The 19170-nt window shown below is 38.5% G+C and overlaps 1 protein-coding gene across 2 annotated transcripts in view; it reads left to right on the forward strand.

Moving 5' to 3' along the window:
- The window catches only part of tpcn3 (two pore segment channel 3), a 48448-nt gene continuing 29278 nt past the window's right edge, over positions 1-19170 (forward strand). For both annotated transcript variants that reach the window (XM_038278025.1, XM_038278026.1), the window contains exons 1-6: positions 1-385; positions 5431-5513; positions 7768-7882; positions 9905-10033; positions 17375-17491; positions 17864-17982. In XM_038278025.1, the coding sequence (XP_038133953.1) occupies positions 293-385; positions 5431-5513; positions 7768-7882; positions 9905-10033; positions 17375-17491; positions 17864-17982 (656 nt within the window). In that variant the 5' untranslated portion in view covers positions 1-292. The remainder of the gene's footprint in view (positions 386-5430; positions 5514-7767; positions 7883-9904; positions 10034-17374; positions 17492-17863; positions 17983-19170) is intronic.

Here is a 19170-nt window from a genome sequence, read left to right on the forward strand (position 1 = left end):
TGGTTTATTAGAGCAGGACTGCAGCTTGGAGCAGATCAGAGACAGACTGAAATGGTCTGCATGTTTGGATCTTTTTGATGTTCGCTGGAGAGGAAAACATCTGATGATGATCAAAGAGATGGAAGCGCTTTAGTTCCGCTGTCAGCAAAAAACAAAAACCTTCAACACGGTCCTGGAAAAAAGGACAAAGTTTACGACAGAGGCTATAAAGTTTAAAAAGTTTTCCAGAAGTTTCCGAGGAGAAAGATAGTTTGGAAAAGTCTTGGAGCAGTTTTGTTGGGAGTTTTCAGAGATGTCTGGAGGAGCGGAGAAAAGCGAAAACATTCCTGACGCGTCTGCAGGAAAAGGAATCCCGAACGGAGGAAACTCTGCAAAGACCCAGGAGGTGAGAGCAGGAAGACAAACAAGCTGCTCGAAAACTCCTGGACTCCTGAAGCAGAGGAGCAGCTGATGGAGAATATGGATCAGAAAAAATCAAAATCTAGATAAGTCCCTTTTTCTTAAAATAAGTGCATTTGTTCTCGAATTGAGAAGGTAACAGACACATTTTGCCAATAGAACAAGACAATTTACATTTAAAATAAGAAAACACAGTTGCATTGTCTTATTTCCAGTGCATTTTATCTAATTATCCTATTTTAAGAGTTAAAATACTCATTGCATTGGCAAATCATCTCATTTACCTGCTCAAATTAAGGGTAAATACACTTAATTTAAGAATTTCTTACTTATATCTAGATTGTTTTTCCAGTGAGGAAAAAGCCTTTCTGATCGTTGAAAATGATAAATGGATATTTTTTATCTCACCTGGACAGGATAATACAGGCTAATGCGTCTAAAAGTCATTATTCATATTTAGTTATATGTCCCATGCATCCTTTGCTTCTTTTGTCTCCATAGCAGGGCACAGAAATTAGTTAAAAATGTGTTTGTGTGTGTGTGTGTACCTGTCTAGCCATCAGAGTGAGGACCAGTTGTTGCAAAGTGAGGACATTTTGCTGGTCCTTACAAGCTGTTTTGCTAATGGTTAGGTTTAGGGCTAAGGTGTCAATTGGTTAGGGTTAGGGTGAGGTATGCATTGGTAATGGTTGGGGTTAGTTTTAGGGTTAGGGCGTAGAAAGGGTTGAAAATGACAAGTCTATTGGAGTCAACACAGGGTTCTCACTACATATAGCAGAACGTGTGTGTGTGTGTGTGTGTGTGTGTGTGTGTATGTGTAGATAGATAGATAGTAGAGGTGGAACGGGTCACAAAATCCTTGGTTCCGTTCACGGTTTCGTGGTCACGGTTTTCGGTTCGGTATATGTTGATTGTTACACCGAAATCCCATAAAAATTAATGCAATTAATGAAAAAAATCCCCAAAAATTAATGAATTGTAATTATTTTTAATGATCCGCGGAAACCCTGGATCATTTCCGCATGTTTTGCTGCTTTGAATTTAATCATCTGGCGCATGCTCTCTACGATCTCCAAGGAACTCAGAGCGGAGCGGACGGGAGCAACAGTGGAGGCTGTAGGCTTTGCTTTGTGCAGGCGGTCTGGAGCGCAGCGGGGCGGAGCGCTGACGGAGTATGAGGGATTTCGGGGTTAGCATGACATGTTGGTCGTGTTGCTGTTAGCATAAACAAAACGTGTTGCACAATGCTTGCACACTGTTGCACTTTTATCCCCACATTTCTTTCCCCTGTCATTGTAGGTCACTCTAAATGCAAAGTGGTCCCATACAGCAGACCTATAAAGTGCTGCTGGCGCGTCTTCCAACTCCTGTTCTTTCCCACTCGCCATACCCACACAATTCTCCACAACAACTGATTTTTTTCTGCTACACCCGGCTACGCTGCTTCGCTTCTTCTTCTTCTTGTTTACTACTGGTGGTCGGCTTTAGTCGCAGTACCGCCACCTTCTGCTCTGGAGTGTAAACGCTTCGCCTATGAGGAAAAAGGAGCAGCGCATGAACCGAACGAAACACATGCCAACTGAACGGTTCAGACGGTTTTCATAAACCGTTCCATCCCTAATAGATAGGGATGAGACCGTCGGAGGGGCAGGTGCTCAAAGTTAAAAGGGACACATGGGGCACGGATGGAAAACACGACACAGAGACGTACCTTGCTATACCACAAAAAGTAAAAAAAAAAAAAACAATCCACTGGACTTTGTTTCCAAGTTTGAAGACGTTTCTCTTCCCATCCAGGAAGCTTTTTCAATTCAGAATGTCAGAAACAGCGTTGAGTTCAAGGCTTTATACAGTCGCCTTGTTTTTGTTTAGAAAACATGCCAATTGAAACGGACGAAATGGTCCACCCCTTTGGAATGGGGGTCAATTGGCTTCTTTTGTTAGCCTGCAATGTCCTATACCTGTCTATGTCTCTGAAAGGGGGGTCGTTAAAGGGAATTGTTGGCCTGACTAAAATAGGCGAGGTCTTCTGTTCCCCTGTAATGTGGTTGGGGCTGCGATGTTAGCGGGAAGGGATCAACTCAGTTGCTGCATTGTAGGTTTTTGAAAGCTGAAATCTGAGTCCACTCTCCTCTGCTTAAGTTTGTTTTTTCTTAACATAGATGGCTTCCTTCACGCCACTCTTAAACCACCTATTTTCTTTGAGAAGGGCATGAAGGAAGCCATCTATGTTAAGTAAGAAAAAACAACGTTAAACAGAGGGCAGCCAACAATTCCCTTTAATGACCCCCCCTTTCAGAGACATAGACTTGTATGGGGCATTGCAGGCTAACAAAGAATCCAAATGGGTGGACCCATTCGTCCGTTTCAATTTGCATTTTTTCTAAGCAAAAACAAGATTTTGTTGGGCTGCTGTATAAAACCTCGAACGCTTCCTGGATGGGAAGCGAAACGTCTTCAAACCTGGAAATTAATTCCAGTGGATTTTTTTAAATACTTTTTTTGAACGATCATGACCTGGATGACTGAGAATCTTCACCAGCATACCTTTCTATACAACCGATTGAATTGTACCAACCCATTCTACAACGAATGTAACCTGGAATCACAACACAGCATATCACACCTACTCACATATTTGTTAGAGGTCAGTGCAAAGCGAGATGAGCCTGTGTTTTACCTCATGGGTAAATCGAACAGCTTCTGTTGAGGGGGTTGGTGCTGCTGTGTTGCTGGAGGTGGGCTGTATTGATCTGATGGTGTAGACGCTAAAAACAGCATGGGAGAGATAGTAGCTGATTAAACAAGTGGTATGCTTTCATTAAAAATGGCTCAGTGTGACTGACCTCCCACACTGCTGATAGTTTGGAGGAGACCACTTGCTGAGAGAGGCTGTTGCCAAGGCTGGCCACTTAAAACCAAGTTGCTCATTCGAAGCCACAAACACATGTAAGAGTTCAAGATGAAAGGTTTCTACCTGTATTTATTAACAACATTAATGGGAGAAAGACAATAGAGACAGGGTAGGTCTGTAATTATGTCTGTTCCTGAGTTTTTTAGTACACATCATAGTGGCATTTTACTTTTTTGCAGTTCTAACAGCAACTTCCTGTTGCCCCTGCTCTTAAAAATGGCAATGACTTCACTGAGGTTGACAGAAATATCCTTTTCAATTGCCAGTAAAAGAAGCTCTGACAACCTCTCTTCTGTGGAAAGGCTGCAAAATTTTATTTTGACCAGTTTGAGTTTTGAGAAAGAGCGTTCAACAGTAGCTGTAGAAACTGGAAAAGCGCCACGAGTCTTCTTTGGAGAAAAACCAGATTTGCATTGTCTTCTTTGAGCACTGAAAGAATAGATGTAACACTGATGGGTGAAGGACATGAGTATGAACTGTAGAAGACCTTTAGTTCCGTCTACCATTTGTCTTCTTCAACATTGTAGAACTTGTAGAGCCTTTTCAGAGCTTGCATTGCCTCTGCTGGAATTTGTGCTGCTTTCCAGTTCTCTGGGAGTGTTAGGCAATGGAGGGCATTCAGAAATGGAGTTATCTTCAGCTTCAAAGAGTCTCTGAAGCTCTTATGTCATTGTGTCCACAAAAAAATGTAATACCCTTTAACATGGTAGTACTGCTGCCTTGTAGCAAGAAGGTTCTGGGTGTTATTCCCAGCCTTGGGTCTTTCTGTGTGGAGTTTGCATGTTCTCCCTGCGCATGAGTGGGTTCCCTCCGGGTACTCTGGATTCCTCCCACAGTCCAAAAACATGACTGTTAGGATAATTGGCCTTCTGAATGAATGGTTCTTTGTCTCTGTGTTGCCCTGCGATGGACTGGCGACCTGTCCAGGGGTACCCCGCCTCTTGCCCGTAGACAGCTGGAGATAGGCACCCCTTGCGACCCCGCTTAGGCTAAGCGTGACGGAAAATGGATGGATGGGTGTATAGTCTTGCAAAGTAGGGAATGTGTGGTCAGCAGTTGCTGTTTTGGCAATACATTGCTGGCATTTTCCTCCTCTGAGCTTGACCAGGAATCTCAATTGGGGGATCCAGGCCCACTGATGTACCGAGAAGGCTGCATCTCAAACGCGTCCTTAAAACCTCTGATGTTCTCAAACGTGCATCTCGAACGCGTCCTCGGTTCTGCAGTAGGTCTACTGTATATCGTTCTGCTGCAAAGCATCAGAGGCCATTAGAGTCACCTGCAAGATTGGACAGGTGATGTACAGACAGGAAAAATTCAAAGCTGATGCTCTTGAGAAGAATCAAGTAACCTGACTCTGCCAGATGGATTTGCTCCGCATATCCATCTGGAAACCTTCTGTTGAAGTAATTTTGGGAAGGGGCGAAAATACTGGTTAGCTGATTGGCCTATGTTGGTGATAGACGGGCCAAATAAACCAATCAGATCAACGAAGCATATGATGTACTAACAGAGCGACGACGAAAACACAAGCCAGGCTTCTCTTGCGGAAACCAGTCGGGAGAAGAGCAAAAACATCTTTTCCTCTGAGAAAAGCCTCCAGAGCAGTGTTTTGCTCTTCTTTCAGTGAAGAAATACTCTGTAATTCCGATAAAACTTGCTCGATAGCCACACTAACGCTAGTTTCATCGACTGAAGCCGCCATGTTCTTTAGACTGAACTGTCGCGCTTCTCGTTGCGTCACACCTCAACCCGCCTCAAAGCCAACGCTGATTGGACATTCGTTTGGTGAACGGCTCCAAATTTTCTTCAAGGGAGAGTCTCCAGACTGATTAGCGAGTGAAATCTTGAAAGCTCGCAAGATCAGGATGGTCTCACGAGGCTAAAGAATCAATGCATCATCTGCTGAAGAGTTTTTGTGGGTTTTGTTGTGTCATTTCCTCAACAAACTGCATGACAGTCGGAAGGACCTTCCTTAGACTGTGAAGGGCAGTTTCTCTGCAGGCCTCTTACATGCATTTTTAATGCAAACTGATTTTTTTTTTCTCAGGAGACTTAGGCAGAGAACAGGATAAAACGTCGATCTGTCTTTTAACAAGCGCCTTTTGCATTTTCAGGATTTTGACCTGGCCACCATCTACGTGTCAGATGCCCAGAACAACAGAAACATTTACTTTGACACGTCCCCTCAGGCTGTCAGGTAAGACATCTTTACTGGAAACTGTTTGTTTGCCTATTTCCATTTGTAAGTCTTTGTTTCACCTCTCCTGGGTTTTATGAAGTCTAGCTTTGAATGTATTTTTAAAAACAATCTTAACAGTTGGGGTCGTAGAAAGTTTAGCTTAGAGGATGGAGATTTGATGTTCAGAGGTCTCTTTAACACCAGTGATGAGGAATTGGTTGCAGCTGTGAGGGATTCCTTTTATTTTTTCACTTTTGTAATTATTATATTAAGTACCTGGCAATTTAAAAGTAAATAATGTCTCAGACAAGCAAAACACAATATTTTCCAGATAAATGTAGTTAAAGGTATAGAGGACGATGTTTTATTTCCGGGTGGATCATTTCAATAAGTGGTCCTCCTATTTGTCAATCATTCCAGTGATACGTTTACGTAAGGTCATCCTACATGCTCCTCCCGTTAGCTTTCAGGCGTATATCTGTGGTGAGCTAGGGTTTCAGACAGTCATTGAAGCTCACCTTTCTCACCGCGGTTTTTTGAAAATGGCCGAGCGTTGCAAGAGAAAGTGTTCATAAAGTGTATGAGAAGGAATGAAAGGCCTCAGAAGAGGCAGATATATCCCATAGTGCTTTGCGTGGAGAGCTCTCCTGTGTCAGCTCTCCTCGCTGACACAGCTCCCCGCTGTCGCTAAAGGCTGTTGCAGCCCGACAGCGGCGACTAATAACAAAAATGGTGCAGGCATGTGGAGGAGGAGTTACGTGACCAACGGGGAACAAAAAGCAGTGATCATATGTCCAATGGGAAGGAGGATGCATGAGGAGAAATGGGCTCGTGCATGTTCTCGTATTCGTTTATTAGGTGTTCGCTCTCTGGAACGGGAACAGGGTTGTGCATGTGCATCTTTTTTTAATAGGAGAAGGTAGGTCTTTTAAAAAAGCTGCAAAACTCCTCCATTATACCTTTAAGTTCTCCAGGCTGTTGTCTTAAATAAAACAAATCTAAAGACAACTGAATCAGTAGTCTGATTTCTTTAGGATTCGAAAGAAGAATAGCAATGTTGTCTTCATACCAGGACAACAGCCTTGAAGCACACCTAGTAGGCTTAAATTATTATGATTCTCTTGGCATATTAGCTGTTATGCTAATATGGTCTTGTGTCTGCCTTTGCTTAAAATATGAGCAAAGCGAGATTTGATCAAAACAAACTATATTCCCTCTGAAAGAAAATCTGCACATTTATACATCACATAACATGTATTGCAGCTGAGAAGTGCACACACCTCCAAATTGTACATATTGTGTAGTTGATAAAAATTTTCCTGGTTGTAATAATAAAACAAAATATTAGGGATGCAGGATATTGGGATTTTGGCCGATATCCGATATGCCGATATTTTAAAACTCATGTAGCCGATAACCGATATCGATACCGATGTTAAAGCTGGACAAAAATAAGTAGTCATTGAAAATAGCAGTTTTGTTATCCATTTCTGACACTTTGAAAAATAATATACTCAAATATATTTTTATATGCTGATATCAAATAGATTTTTAAAAACGCGGTATCGATCTATTTTACTTTCAAAATCTCGTGAAATTTCATCGTTCTGTTACAAACTCTGGTGATATTTTGCAAATTCTTGTGAGATTTTGTTAGTAAAATAGATCGATACCGCGTCAATATATCAACATATAAAAATATGGCAACATTTGGTGAATTTTCGGGGGATTTCGTAGCATAACGATGACATATAGCAATATTTCATTAGTAAAAGAGATTAATATGGTGTTTTTAAATGGCAATATATCAGCATATGAAGATATTGTGATATTTTAATATATCAATATTTTTTCCCTCGTCTTTAGAAGTTTTAAGTCTGTAAAAAATAAGTTTATGAGGAAGAAGAAGTAGTATTTTTTTTTTTTTTTAGACTGATCAAATATCGGGTTAAATATCGGTGGGGTGGCCGATGTCCGATATTCAGTTTTAAGGCCGATACCGATAGGGGGCCGATTATATCGTGCATCCCTACAAAATCTATGTTTCTTATATTGTCAAAAGATCCTAGTTAGTCATTAGTAGTACGGGCGGAGAAGCATGAGCAGTCACTGGGGGGGTTATGTCTACACTGACAAGCCTGTTTAAAAAAAAAAAATGTTTTACTGCTTTGCATCCAGAGAAATTTAGGAAATTAAATCTTTACATCGAAAGGTCTTGGAATGAGGAGGTGGGGGTAACTAATGAGGATATGTGATGTGTTTATGTTTCCAGACTCTACCTCCTCTACAACCACTGGATCCTAAAGGTCCTGCTGTTCTTCTTCATCCTGGTCACTCTGTCCCTGGCCATATTCGAGGACCCGGCTGTGTTCTCTCTGCCCACGTGGGTACGATGGTAGACTCTGCTGGACACACACAGAATGTGCCCCCCCCACATCCCATGATTAGCATCTCATACCTTTACATCTTCTGTCTGCTCCATGTTCACAGCAGAATGACACACAAACCATATTAACCAGCAGCTTTCAACACAGTGTTTATTAGATATAAATCAATAAATTTTATTTATAAAGCGCCAATTCCCAACACACGTCATCTCAAGACATTTTACAGTTCAACTAGATCATCCAGTCAAATTGATTTAAAGTTTTCCACCTAAGGAAAACCAGGTGATTGCATTGAATCATTGGCTCGAAGGCAATCCCTCACACTAAGCATGCTTGTAGCGACAGTGGAGAGGAAAAACTCCCTTTTAACAGGAAGAAACCTATATATAAACCTTAAATATAATTAGATTTTAAAATATAGAGTAGAGAATTCTGAGAAATGGAAAATCGGTTATAGTAAGGGTGACTTTCCCGGATTTATTTCATTCTTAAAACAAAAATGAGAACTTCTGGTCACACTCTGAATATAAATCAAAGGAAATAGCTTTTCAAGTGTAAAGAAGATGCCATCTTCTACCCATAGTTAAAATGTTTTTCTTTTTCCCTTTGATTCATTTTAAACCAGAAATAAAACCATTTAAAAGGCTAAAGAGGTTTTAAGGTGCATAGATTATAACATGCCCTCTCTTTTTTTCAATCTCAATAGATCTTCAGCATTGTTTATATTTTAAATTTATTTTTCAGAAAACAAATTATTAAGCTGCAGTCAGTGTTTTGCTCCAAAATGTTTTTAAAAATACATAAAAATAATAGGACTATTTTGTTAATTCTTTTTTTTTTTTTTTTTTTATGTGGTTCAAGTTTAGACTTCAGTAATCTGAACATTTAACAGATGTTGATGAACCAGACATTACAGACCATTCTCCTCCCGCTGGGCGAGTTCCCTTTCAGAGTTATGAACTAAAAAAGAAACGCGTCATAAAAGAGCTTAATGAGCTCTAAAGTCCAATCTTATGAACAGTGATCGGTTCGTCTCCCGCTTTTTCACCAGAACTCGGAGGAAAACGTATTCAGTTTCTCCAACACTTTTTTATGCATCTTTTACAAACCATAAAGTGGCCTGCTCTCTTTTAAAGTAATGCCAATCCTTCAGGTTTCACTTGGAACTGAAACTTCTGTTTATTTTAATATATTAGGCGACATAAAAAGAGCAACAATTCAGCTTGTTGGGAAGCAAAAAAACAGGCTCTTCATCATCCTTTAATCAGTAAGGTGATAAATCCAGGTTTGCTAGAGAGCATTAGTGAACAAGCGGCATCATGAAGACCAAGAAACAGCAGATGGGGAAGGGAGAAGACGCCATGCATGGTGCAAAATAACGGTACAAATGACTATCTTCACAGAAAAACGTGGCGGTGGTGGTGGCACCATGCTGAAGGGAAAAATCGACTCTGGACCAAAGATTAGGTCGAACACCCTAAGCAGGCAGCCAGAGCTCCAGCGGGACGGTTTGGGGAGTGGCGGCGTGGTTAGGGCATTTTGCTTGGAATCCAGAGGTTCAAGGCCCACTCCCACAGGCTGCCACTCTGGCTTTCTGAGCAAAGACCCTTAACTCCCACAATGCTCCCCAAGGGGATGTGTTAAATGCAGTGTTCTTTTCGTTGCTCTGTAGTTGTGACAGTTTAATGACATTAAAAAAGCTGGAAAAACAAAGAGATCCCAGTGTTTGATGGGTTAGATTGGCCTAGTCAAAGTCTAGCTCTAAATCCAAGAGGAAATCTATAGAGTTTTCAAAATCACTAAGCTGCATCCATCTGGTCTGACTGGGCTTGAGCTATTTCCCCAAGAAGAATGGGTTTAATGTCAGTCTATAAATGGACAGCGGCCGCAAAGAAAAAAATGTTGCTTCCAGCAAGTTTGATTTGTATAAAAACGGTTTTCTTCAGACAGCTGGTAAAAAGTTAATCAGAGTGAATCAGTAGATCCAGAAGTGCTGCTGAAACGTTGTTTTCATCTATCCAGGTCACCATGCTGGTGGAGCTGCTCTGCCTGCTGGTCTTCACCGTGCGACTGGTCCACTACGCCAAGGTGATTCCCAGAGACAAATTCTGGAAGGACCCCAAAAACATCTGCATCATCGCCGTCCTCTTGGTAGGTCCTCGGCTACATCGCCTGTCCCCGCTTTAAAATGCTCTTAGGAAGAGGGGAGCGACCATGAATTTGGCACTAAAGATGAACTCAAGAGTCTGATTCACATTTTCAATGTAATTTCTATCTTTATACTTACAAAGGAAAATGACCAGAAGGGTAAAAAGTTAAATATACATTAACTTTAAACTACATTTGCATCCTATCAAAAAAACAGCTTATTTAGAACAAAAAAACACAGCTGTATCTATGTACACATAAAAAAAAAAAAAATAAAAAAAAAAAAAAAAAAAAATAAATAAATGTGTATGTATATATATATATATATATATATATATATATATATATATATATATATATTCCATTAGGTTTCATTATAACTTTAATAAAGGACAGTTTTTTTCTTCTGGTCCTGTTGCCTGGTCTGGTTGGTAAATGTAAATTTTCAGCTCTGAGTTTTCTGGCTTAGTTGTTTGGCCTCTTTGTTATTTACAGACATGCAATAGGCTCAATAAATGCTAGATCAATCCTGGTTTAATTCTTCTCGAAAAATGCAAACGAAGCAAAAAGAAACAAAACAAATGTACAACTATGTTCCCTTTCAGACGGCACCCAGCTGGTCCTCATCATTAATTTAGAATAACTAAGTAGTTGTAGCCAGCAGATATCTTATTATACTTAGCAGGTTAATAATCTATCGTTAATTTGAACTATTCAGTTAACAAATCTTTCTTTAAAGTCATAGGGAAGTAGCCGTTCCAACCATTGCATTTCTGAATTCTCCAGATTGGTGCACGACTTTACACGAGTGAATAAAGTGAATGTGATTGGTCGATTATCAAGGGGGCGGGATTGTTGTGGTGGAAGGTTCGCAAGCAGTTTGGTTGTGGTCGGTTTGTCGGAAGCATCTTGCTAACATCGTGCTACTTGGTCCCAATTGGAAATTCCATTGGGACCAAGTAGCACTAAATTGGTGACTTAGAAACGACGCTGTCAAGGAACGCTATGGACAGCGGAAACATGCAAGAGGAGGAGAGTTTAGTGTCGGAGGTCGTGGATGAGTCTCCTCCGTCATCCATTTTTTATTTAGAGGAGGAAAGCGGGGATGAAGATGTTGTGGAAGAGGACGCCAGGGCGGCAGAAGCTTAGTTTGGTGTAGAAGGCTTCCAGCCGTACGTGTTTATGCCCTTGCCTCGCAACGCTGCCAGTTCTGTTAGCTCTACGCCTGCTGAAGACACAGACGTCCATCCCCGTGAACACTGGGACGCAACTCAATGGGAAAGGAAAGGATTCTGATTTCTGATTTCAACCATTGTTTATATTAGCTGCGACATATGAATCAAGATGCTATGACCGAAAAAAGTTGATTGACAGATGACGGTTGATATATGATTGGCCGAATTTAGGTGTTCAGGCTGACGTAGAACTAACTGGCCTGCAGAAGAGAACGGGAAAAAAAACCCCCATAGATTTTAGGACAGGATTTTTTTTTTTTTTTTTTTTTTTTAAGAGAAATTTTCAATATGATCAGATAAAAAGTACATTTATATACATGTTTAAGGCTGAATAATTTGACATTCAAATATGATTTCCCTACGATTTTAAAAACTGAGTCATGGTATTGGCCTGGAGTAACGGTATTGGACGCCTTCTCCCTCTCTCCTCTTTCTTCTTTCTCTTCCCTCTTGAAAACCAGACTTTGGGGCCCTGATTTTTCAGCACTGATGCTTATTTATACATTTTTCTAAATTTGTTTAATTTTTTTTTTGTATCTCTACGTTAACTGATGCTTGCGTGACATTTAAGCTCCTGTATGAGCAAACTGCTGGTGACAGACGGGGAGACCTGATGCCACATGCAGGACCTAAGGACCAAACCATTTATTGCAATTTCATGGGCGGATAAATTATCTTTTTAAGAACACAAAGATTATTTTTTTCACTGCTGGATTTCCTTTTTATATTCGAAAAAATTATAGCAGGTCAAATCTTTTCTTCTTCACTGGAAAAAAATCAAAATGTAGATAAGTCATTTTTTTTTCTTAAAATAAGTGCATTTGTTCTTGGATTGAGGCGGTAAAAGAGATATTTTGCCAATGGAACAGGACTATTGACATTTAAAATAAGAAAACACAATTGCATTTACTTATTTCAAGTTCAAATGATCTAATTATCTTATTTTAAGAGTAAAAATATTAATTCCATTGGCAAACTGTCTCATTTGCCTGCTCAAATTAAGGGTAAATACACTTAATTTAGGAGATTTTTACTTATTTCTACATCGTTTTTCCAGTGTTTTGGGGGCCCTCCACACTCAAGGGCCCTTAGAATCTTCCTAACTTTTCTATGCGGCCCCTGATTAGGAAATCGACGAAAGGAGCATTTGCCTGTCAGTGTATGTTCGTGTTTTCTGTGTATGTGGGATGGATGCGCTGCGCCGAGCAGCGTTCCTGCCTGAATGTGCTGAGGAGACGTTCCTGCTGTTGTGACATATCCTTTAGCCAGAAGTATTGTCTAGTCAGCGCCTTTAAAGCAGCAAAGACTTCCTGGTGACTCTGAGGCTCACTATCAGCTAAAACAACATGAAGTACTCCGCAGTTGTAATTCTTCTTCTCTTTTTATGGCCCAGTTTAAAACCTTAGTGCTTCTTTTTCTAACTACATCATGTGCTCGTTTAGAAATGAATGTCAGAGTCGGTCTAAAAATGGCCAAAAGCTTAGTTAATGTTTCACCTTCAGGTTTGATGTGATCGCTCACTTTATTAGTCTGTTATGCAGGAATATTTTAAAATTTGCCAACAAAAGTTTTCTGTGTAAAAAAAAAAAAAAAAACCGCAATTTTTTTTTATACGTACTTGCAATGGATACAAATGTAGTTTTATAAATACCATTATTATTATTACTACCCATAAATATAATATAAAATCCACATTTTTCTAATTCCTTCCTTTCTCTTCCATCATTCTGATGTCGTCCACCATCTTAGACGCAGTCACCTGTATCAGCCAGACTCCATATGAGCGACAGTTCAGTTCCTAATAGTTGGAATATAAATACCGGCAAACATTGTATTCTAAGCAAGGCTTTGGAAAATTCATATTACACACTCTGACAATAGAATGGGAGCAGATCTATTATTCAGCCCTGATCTGGATTATTGATGACAGAAGCTCGTTGCCACCAGTGCAGAGCTTGCTCAACACAGGAAGGAGATGAAGGCAGTTGATTAGTAACTTTGACACCAGGAGCTTCTAGGCTGTCATTTTTGCCAGAAAGAAAAAACATTTAAGACGGTTTGAGGGTCAGAAAGAAACAGGAAGACGGACGGCAGAGGATTATTTCGGTTATTTTCTATGATGGACTTTCTTTTAATTGTTCTTGTAAAGAAAAGGCTGTTGTTTTGTCCACATACTTAGCTTAGCTTAAAAAAGTGGTTAACGGGCACCTCATATTGATATGTTGGAGGAGCATTTTACAGATCAGATCTAGTCCTTTTGGATTCTATTTAATTTTAACAAACTACAAAATTGGTTTCCATTTAAGGGTCCGACACTCTGGGACTTCTACATTAAAAGTCTCGGTCGGCGGTCTGCAATCTGTGGATCTAAAATGGCTCTTAATAGTGGCTAAAAACAATAGTCAGTTTTTGATATACCGGTAGTTTATTAACAAATACCCTTCTTACAAGCTTCAGCAGTTTTTTAAAAGAACATTTACATTTAATTTTAATTACAAAATGACATTAAAGAACCAGAAATATGCTTTTAGATCTAGATTTCTTGTCGTTTTTTTCAAATAACACAATATCATATAGAACAAAATCCAAACACAATGCATTTTAAGTTGTATCCTTTGTTTTAAAACTAAAAACAGCAAACGTTTTTGATATAGTTTATTAACAAATACCCATACAAGTTTCAGCAGTTTTTTAAAAGAACATTTAAATTTAATTTTAGATCTAGATTTCTTCTCATTTTTTTTTAAAATAACACAGTATCTTATAGAACAAAATCCAAACACAATACTGTTTTTAGTTTTAAAGCAAAGGATACAACTAAAAAGCATCGTGTTTGGATTTTGTTCTATAAGATACTGTGTTATTTAAAAAAAAAATTAGAAGAAATCTAGATCTAAAATTAAATTTAAATGTTCTTTTAAAAAACTGCTGAAGCTTGTAAGAAGGGTATTTGTTAATAAACTATATAAAAACATTTGCTGTTTTTAGTTTTAAAGCAAAGGATACAACTAAAAAGCAAACGTTTTTATATAGTTTATTAACAAATACCCTTCTTACAAGCTTCAGCAGTTTTTTAAAAGAACATTTAAATTTAATTTTCATTACAAAATGACATTAAAGAACCAGAAATATGCTTTTAGATCTAGATTTCTTCTTTTTTTTTTAAGATAACACAATATCACATAGAACAATATCCAAACACAATGCTTTTTAGTTGTATCCTTTGTTTTAAAACTAAAAACAGCAAACGTTTTTCCTATTTAAGATATTTAGCAAAAATATAAAGTTGTGTTTTATTTAAAGGCCATGTAATATTTGTGGCTCGAGGTAAAATGGCAATGGGAAGAGGCTTTGCAGCAATCGATGCAGACTCAGCAGATTCTGCAACAGCTTCTTCCCCACCGCCATCAGACTGCTGAACTGTTGTCTCAGACTCTGCCTCTAGCTGATAACACCAAACCAAAATATGCTGCATATTTGCACCATATATATTTAATGCTCTTAACTTCCATATCAATGCATTTTTTGCACCATGTTTTTTTCTCCCACACTGTTTACATTTGATCCCTGCTTCACTTTATGGAACGAAAAGGTTCATTTACTGTCTGAAAGGTTCTACTAGACAAATTTCCAATTTTGCGTGCTGTAATTTGCGCTCGCAAACTGGAATTTTGCGCGAGGGGCTGAACCATGATTGGCGGGTGATTTAACAAGAGCGATTGCGTAACTAGTGGCAGGTGCAAAACTGTTGGAGACGCCCTATTTAAATGATGGTTTTGTGCGTTTTGTGGTTTGCGGCAAAGTAGTTTGTAGTTTGTACAAACTAGTGCATTAAGAAATTTAAATCTTGTAGTGACACCCCCACCCCCTCCAAAAAAAAAAAAAAAAAATATATATATATATATATATATATATATATATATATATATATATATATATATATATATATATAAACTTTGGCAACCTTTATTCCCTAAGGTGGTATGTGGCTGAATTTCTACTTCACTGCAGTAAAAAAAACAAACAAAAAACAGGTGTTTTGTATCGGCCTGTAGAAAAATGCACATACCAAATGGCTCACAAGAAGTGACTGTGGATGAGATTACTGCGCGTACGCATCCCCGCAGCATTGGCATGTTGCTCCACAGGCGCAGGGGGAGAACCCACGACCCTGTCGGACAGCACTTCTGAAAAAACGAGATTGGGAGATCCCAGCTCTCGCTGCAACCGTACGCTGGAATGACCCAGATGCAAAAAAGTGCAATGTTGCAAGGAGTTTAGTGATATCTGGTATTGCGTGGGTCCTCCTTGTGGCTGGCTCCAAATCCCTTCGGAGTTCCCCCAACAGCTCCAAAATGGCAATGCTGGATAAACGATATGTTTTGATGATCGTTTCCTCGTTCATTCCAAAAATATTCACACGGAGTGAAAAAATGCGTTCTCTGCGTCTCCTTGCTTCATTTCCATGTCTCCTTCTTGCGACAATAACCGCTGCCATGTGTGCGCAATTACGCATACAGACCATTTGCACCTTCTTTTGAAACGTGTTAAATATAGAGTCAGATACCGTTAAAAAAAATTGCTTTCAGGTTTGATAAATCACTTTGCGAGTGCTAAATTAATATATTTACATGTTCTCCTCCCACAAGACGCACTTTTGCGTGTAAACGCCCCATATTGCATATTCATTACAGAAAAAGTACTAAATGGATAAGAGGCGCTATTTAGCACATTTTAAAGACCAAATCCTTTTAGCACGCTGTTGATAGATCAGTTTGTACATTTTTTAGCGTGCACAGTGAAATAGCTCACGTTTTTATATACGCAAACCTTTGATAGATCCGGCCCTCTGTGTATACAGAACGACAATAAAAGTTGCCAAAGTCTAAAGTAATTTCTAATTTGAAAGGTTTCAGACTCATTTTCATTTCATTCATTTACTGTTTATTTGAAAGGGGACAGTGTACATTAATCAACATTAAAACAATGTAAATATACCCGAGTTAGCTAAGGAGCGCTAATTTTCATCACTAGTCCCCCAGCCAGGTATAAAAAAAGTATAAAATCACAAGATAAAATTACAATACCAATTACATAAAAAAACCCACTATGGTTAAGAAATACAATTCATGTAAAATAATTAAAAATTCATTGTAAAATTATTTAAATATACACAGAAAACCTTAGTGCCCACAAATTTGTCTCTCTACAAGCCATTTTTTTTTTAATTCTTTTTGAATGAAGAGAATGACAAAGAGTCTCTGATGGTTTCTGGCGCTGTGTTCCATTGCTGAGATGCTCTCAGGAGAAGACAGCCCGACCAAAGGCTGTTTTTCTCCGGGGGATGATGTCACATAGTGGAGGTGGTGCTAAACCATGTCTGATTTTATAAATTAAACAGATGTTTTTGAACTTGATAAGATTGTTCCAGGTAAGTAACTGATATTTCCTCAGAATACTACAGTGGTGGTAATGGTATGGTTTTTTTATCCAGGATTTTTAATGCTTGTTTATATAATGTTTCTAATGGTTTTATTGTAGTAAAGTGAGTATTGGACCAACTTATTAGACAATATGTTATATGGGATAAAATCATGGGAAAAAAATATGATTTAGCAGCTTCAGTTGAAAGAAAAACTCTAATGAATCTGAAGTTTGCTAAACTAAACTTAATCCTATTATCCTGCAATAGAAAAAAATCGAAATCTAGATAAGTTGTTTTTTCTTAAAATAAGTGTATTTGTTCTTGGATTTAGTAGGTAAAAGAGAGATTTTGCCAATGAAACAAGACAATTTACACTTACAATAAGAAAACACAATTGCATTCTCTTACTTCAGGTGCATTTTATCTAATTTTCTTATTTTAAGAGCAAAAATACTCATTCCATTGGCAAACTATCTCATTTACCTACTCAAATTAAGTGTAAATACACTTAATTTAAGACATTTCTACTTATTTTTAGATACTTTTTTCCAGTGTGGTCTAGGTGGATCATTCTATAATATCTAGCTCTTTTTTTTTCTCCCATTTCCTTTCTAACCGACTACATTCTGCATTTAAACTGTTCCAGTCTGTGTAAACACACATGTTCCTCTGTGTGCCATCCAGCTGACTTTAATTGACATCATCATCTACGGAGGGCTGAAAGCTGCGAACTATTACAGCGTCCGCTGGTCTCGAGTGCTGCGCCCGCTCCTATTGATCAACGTCACTGAAGGACGGCAGGTGAGAAGATCCATGACCTCCATCAAATAGAGAGTTTGATGTTTTATTAAGACCAATAATCAGCCACTAAATGCAAGTTTTACAAATAAATAGATTTATTTGGTAGGAGTTTATGCACCAAAGGTAGGAGGAAGCGGAGGGAATATTAGAGTGAATTATTTTGGAAAAGTTCTATTGCTGCTGATCATGTACTTTGTCTGTTGGAATTTCCTGCTGCTAAATGTGGTAATGAATCAGTTTTTAATGAGCTGATGGCACCTGAACGCATCGTTAGCTTGTGTCCATGCGGATGAGGGCGAATGGTTTGAGACCCTCAGGGAGGAGATGCGTCATTGGTTTGTTTATTTTGCGTGTCGGTCTGTTTGTGTTCAGCTCCGCAGAGCGTTCAGGAGCATCCGGAACGCTCTTCCTGAGATCTCCTCCGTCTTTGTGCTCTTCATATTCAGCATCCTCATCTTCTCCCTCATGGCCCTCAAGCTGCTGGGCAAAAGGTATGACGGCTCATTTTTTTATATATTGGTGGAGCTGCTGGTAGTTATTGCACAGAGGGCAGGAAGACATGTAGCAACCATCCCTGGGTTGGGATTCAAACTCAACTAAAACTATGCTGAGGATTAAGGCTTCTGTATGTGGGTCTGATGATGATGATAGTTTTTTTTTAAATTTTGTATTTTTTGCTTTCACACTGCATAAAGTTGATTTTGGTTGAACAGGAATCTTTTCCTTTGCTCTTTGAACATGTCCAGCTTAAATCCTAATAATACTTGGTTAAATCTCTATATCAGGTTTTAGGGATGCACGATATAATCGCCCCCCTATCGGTATCGGCCTTAAAACTGAATATCAGACATCGGCCACCCCACCGATATTTAACCCGATATTTGATCAGCTTCTGAGTTTCTAAAGTCAAAAAAAAAAAAAAAAAAAATACTACTTCTTCCTCAAAAACTTCTTTTTTACAGACTTAAAAACTTCTAAAGACGAGGGAAAAAATATTGATCCATTAAAATATCACAATATCTTCATATGCTGATATATTGCCATTTAAAAACACCATATCAATCTCTTTACTAATGAAATATTGCTATATGTCATCGTTATGCTACGAAATCCCCCGAAAATTCACGAAATTTTGCCATATTTTTATATGTTGATATATTGACGCGGTATCGATCTATTTTACTAACAAAATCTCACAAGAATTTGCAAAATATCACGAGAGTTTGTAACAGAACGATGACATTTCAAGAGATTTTGAAAGTAAAATAGATCGATACCGCGTTTTTAAAAATCAATTTGATATCAGCATATGAAAATATATTTGAGTATATTATTTTTCAAAGTGTCAGAAATGGATAACAAAACTGCTATTTTCAATGACTACTTATTTTTGTCCAGCTTTAACATCGGTATCGATATCGGTTATCGGCTACATGAGTTTTAAAATATCGGATATCAGCCAAAATCCCAATATCGTGCATCACTATCAGGTTTAGTTATGTTGTTTTCTCCTCTGACTGATATCATAACTAATACTTTGTGCTCCGTCATCATTTATTTCATTACATTTAATCTTAATAAACCAGGAGAAGAGCTTAACATACTTTAATCTATAAATGTAAGATAGATTTTAGTGAATTACCAAATTCAGTTTTTTTTTTTAATGGTCATAAAAGTTT

The sequence above is a fragment of the Cyprinodon tularosa genome, unplaced genomic scaffold, assembly GCF_016077235.1.
Source record: "Cyprinodon tularosa strain WSP-4 unplaced genomic scaffold, ASM1607723v1 ctg137, whole genome shotgun sequence".
Taxonomy (NCBI): domain Eukaryota; kingdom Metazoa; phylum Chordata; class Actinopteri; order Cyprinodontiformes; family Cyprinodontidae; genus Cyprinodon; species Cyprinodon tularosa.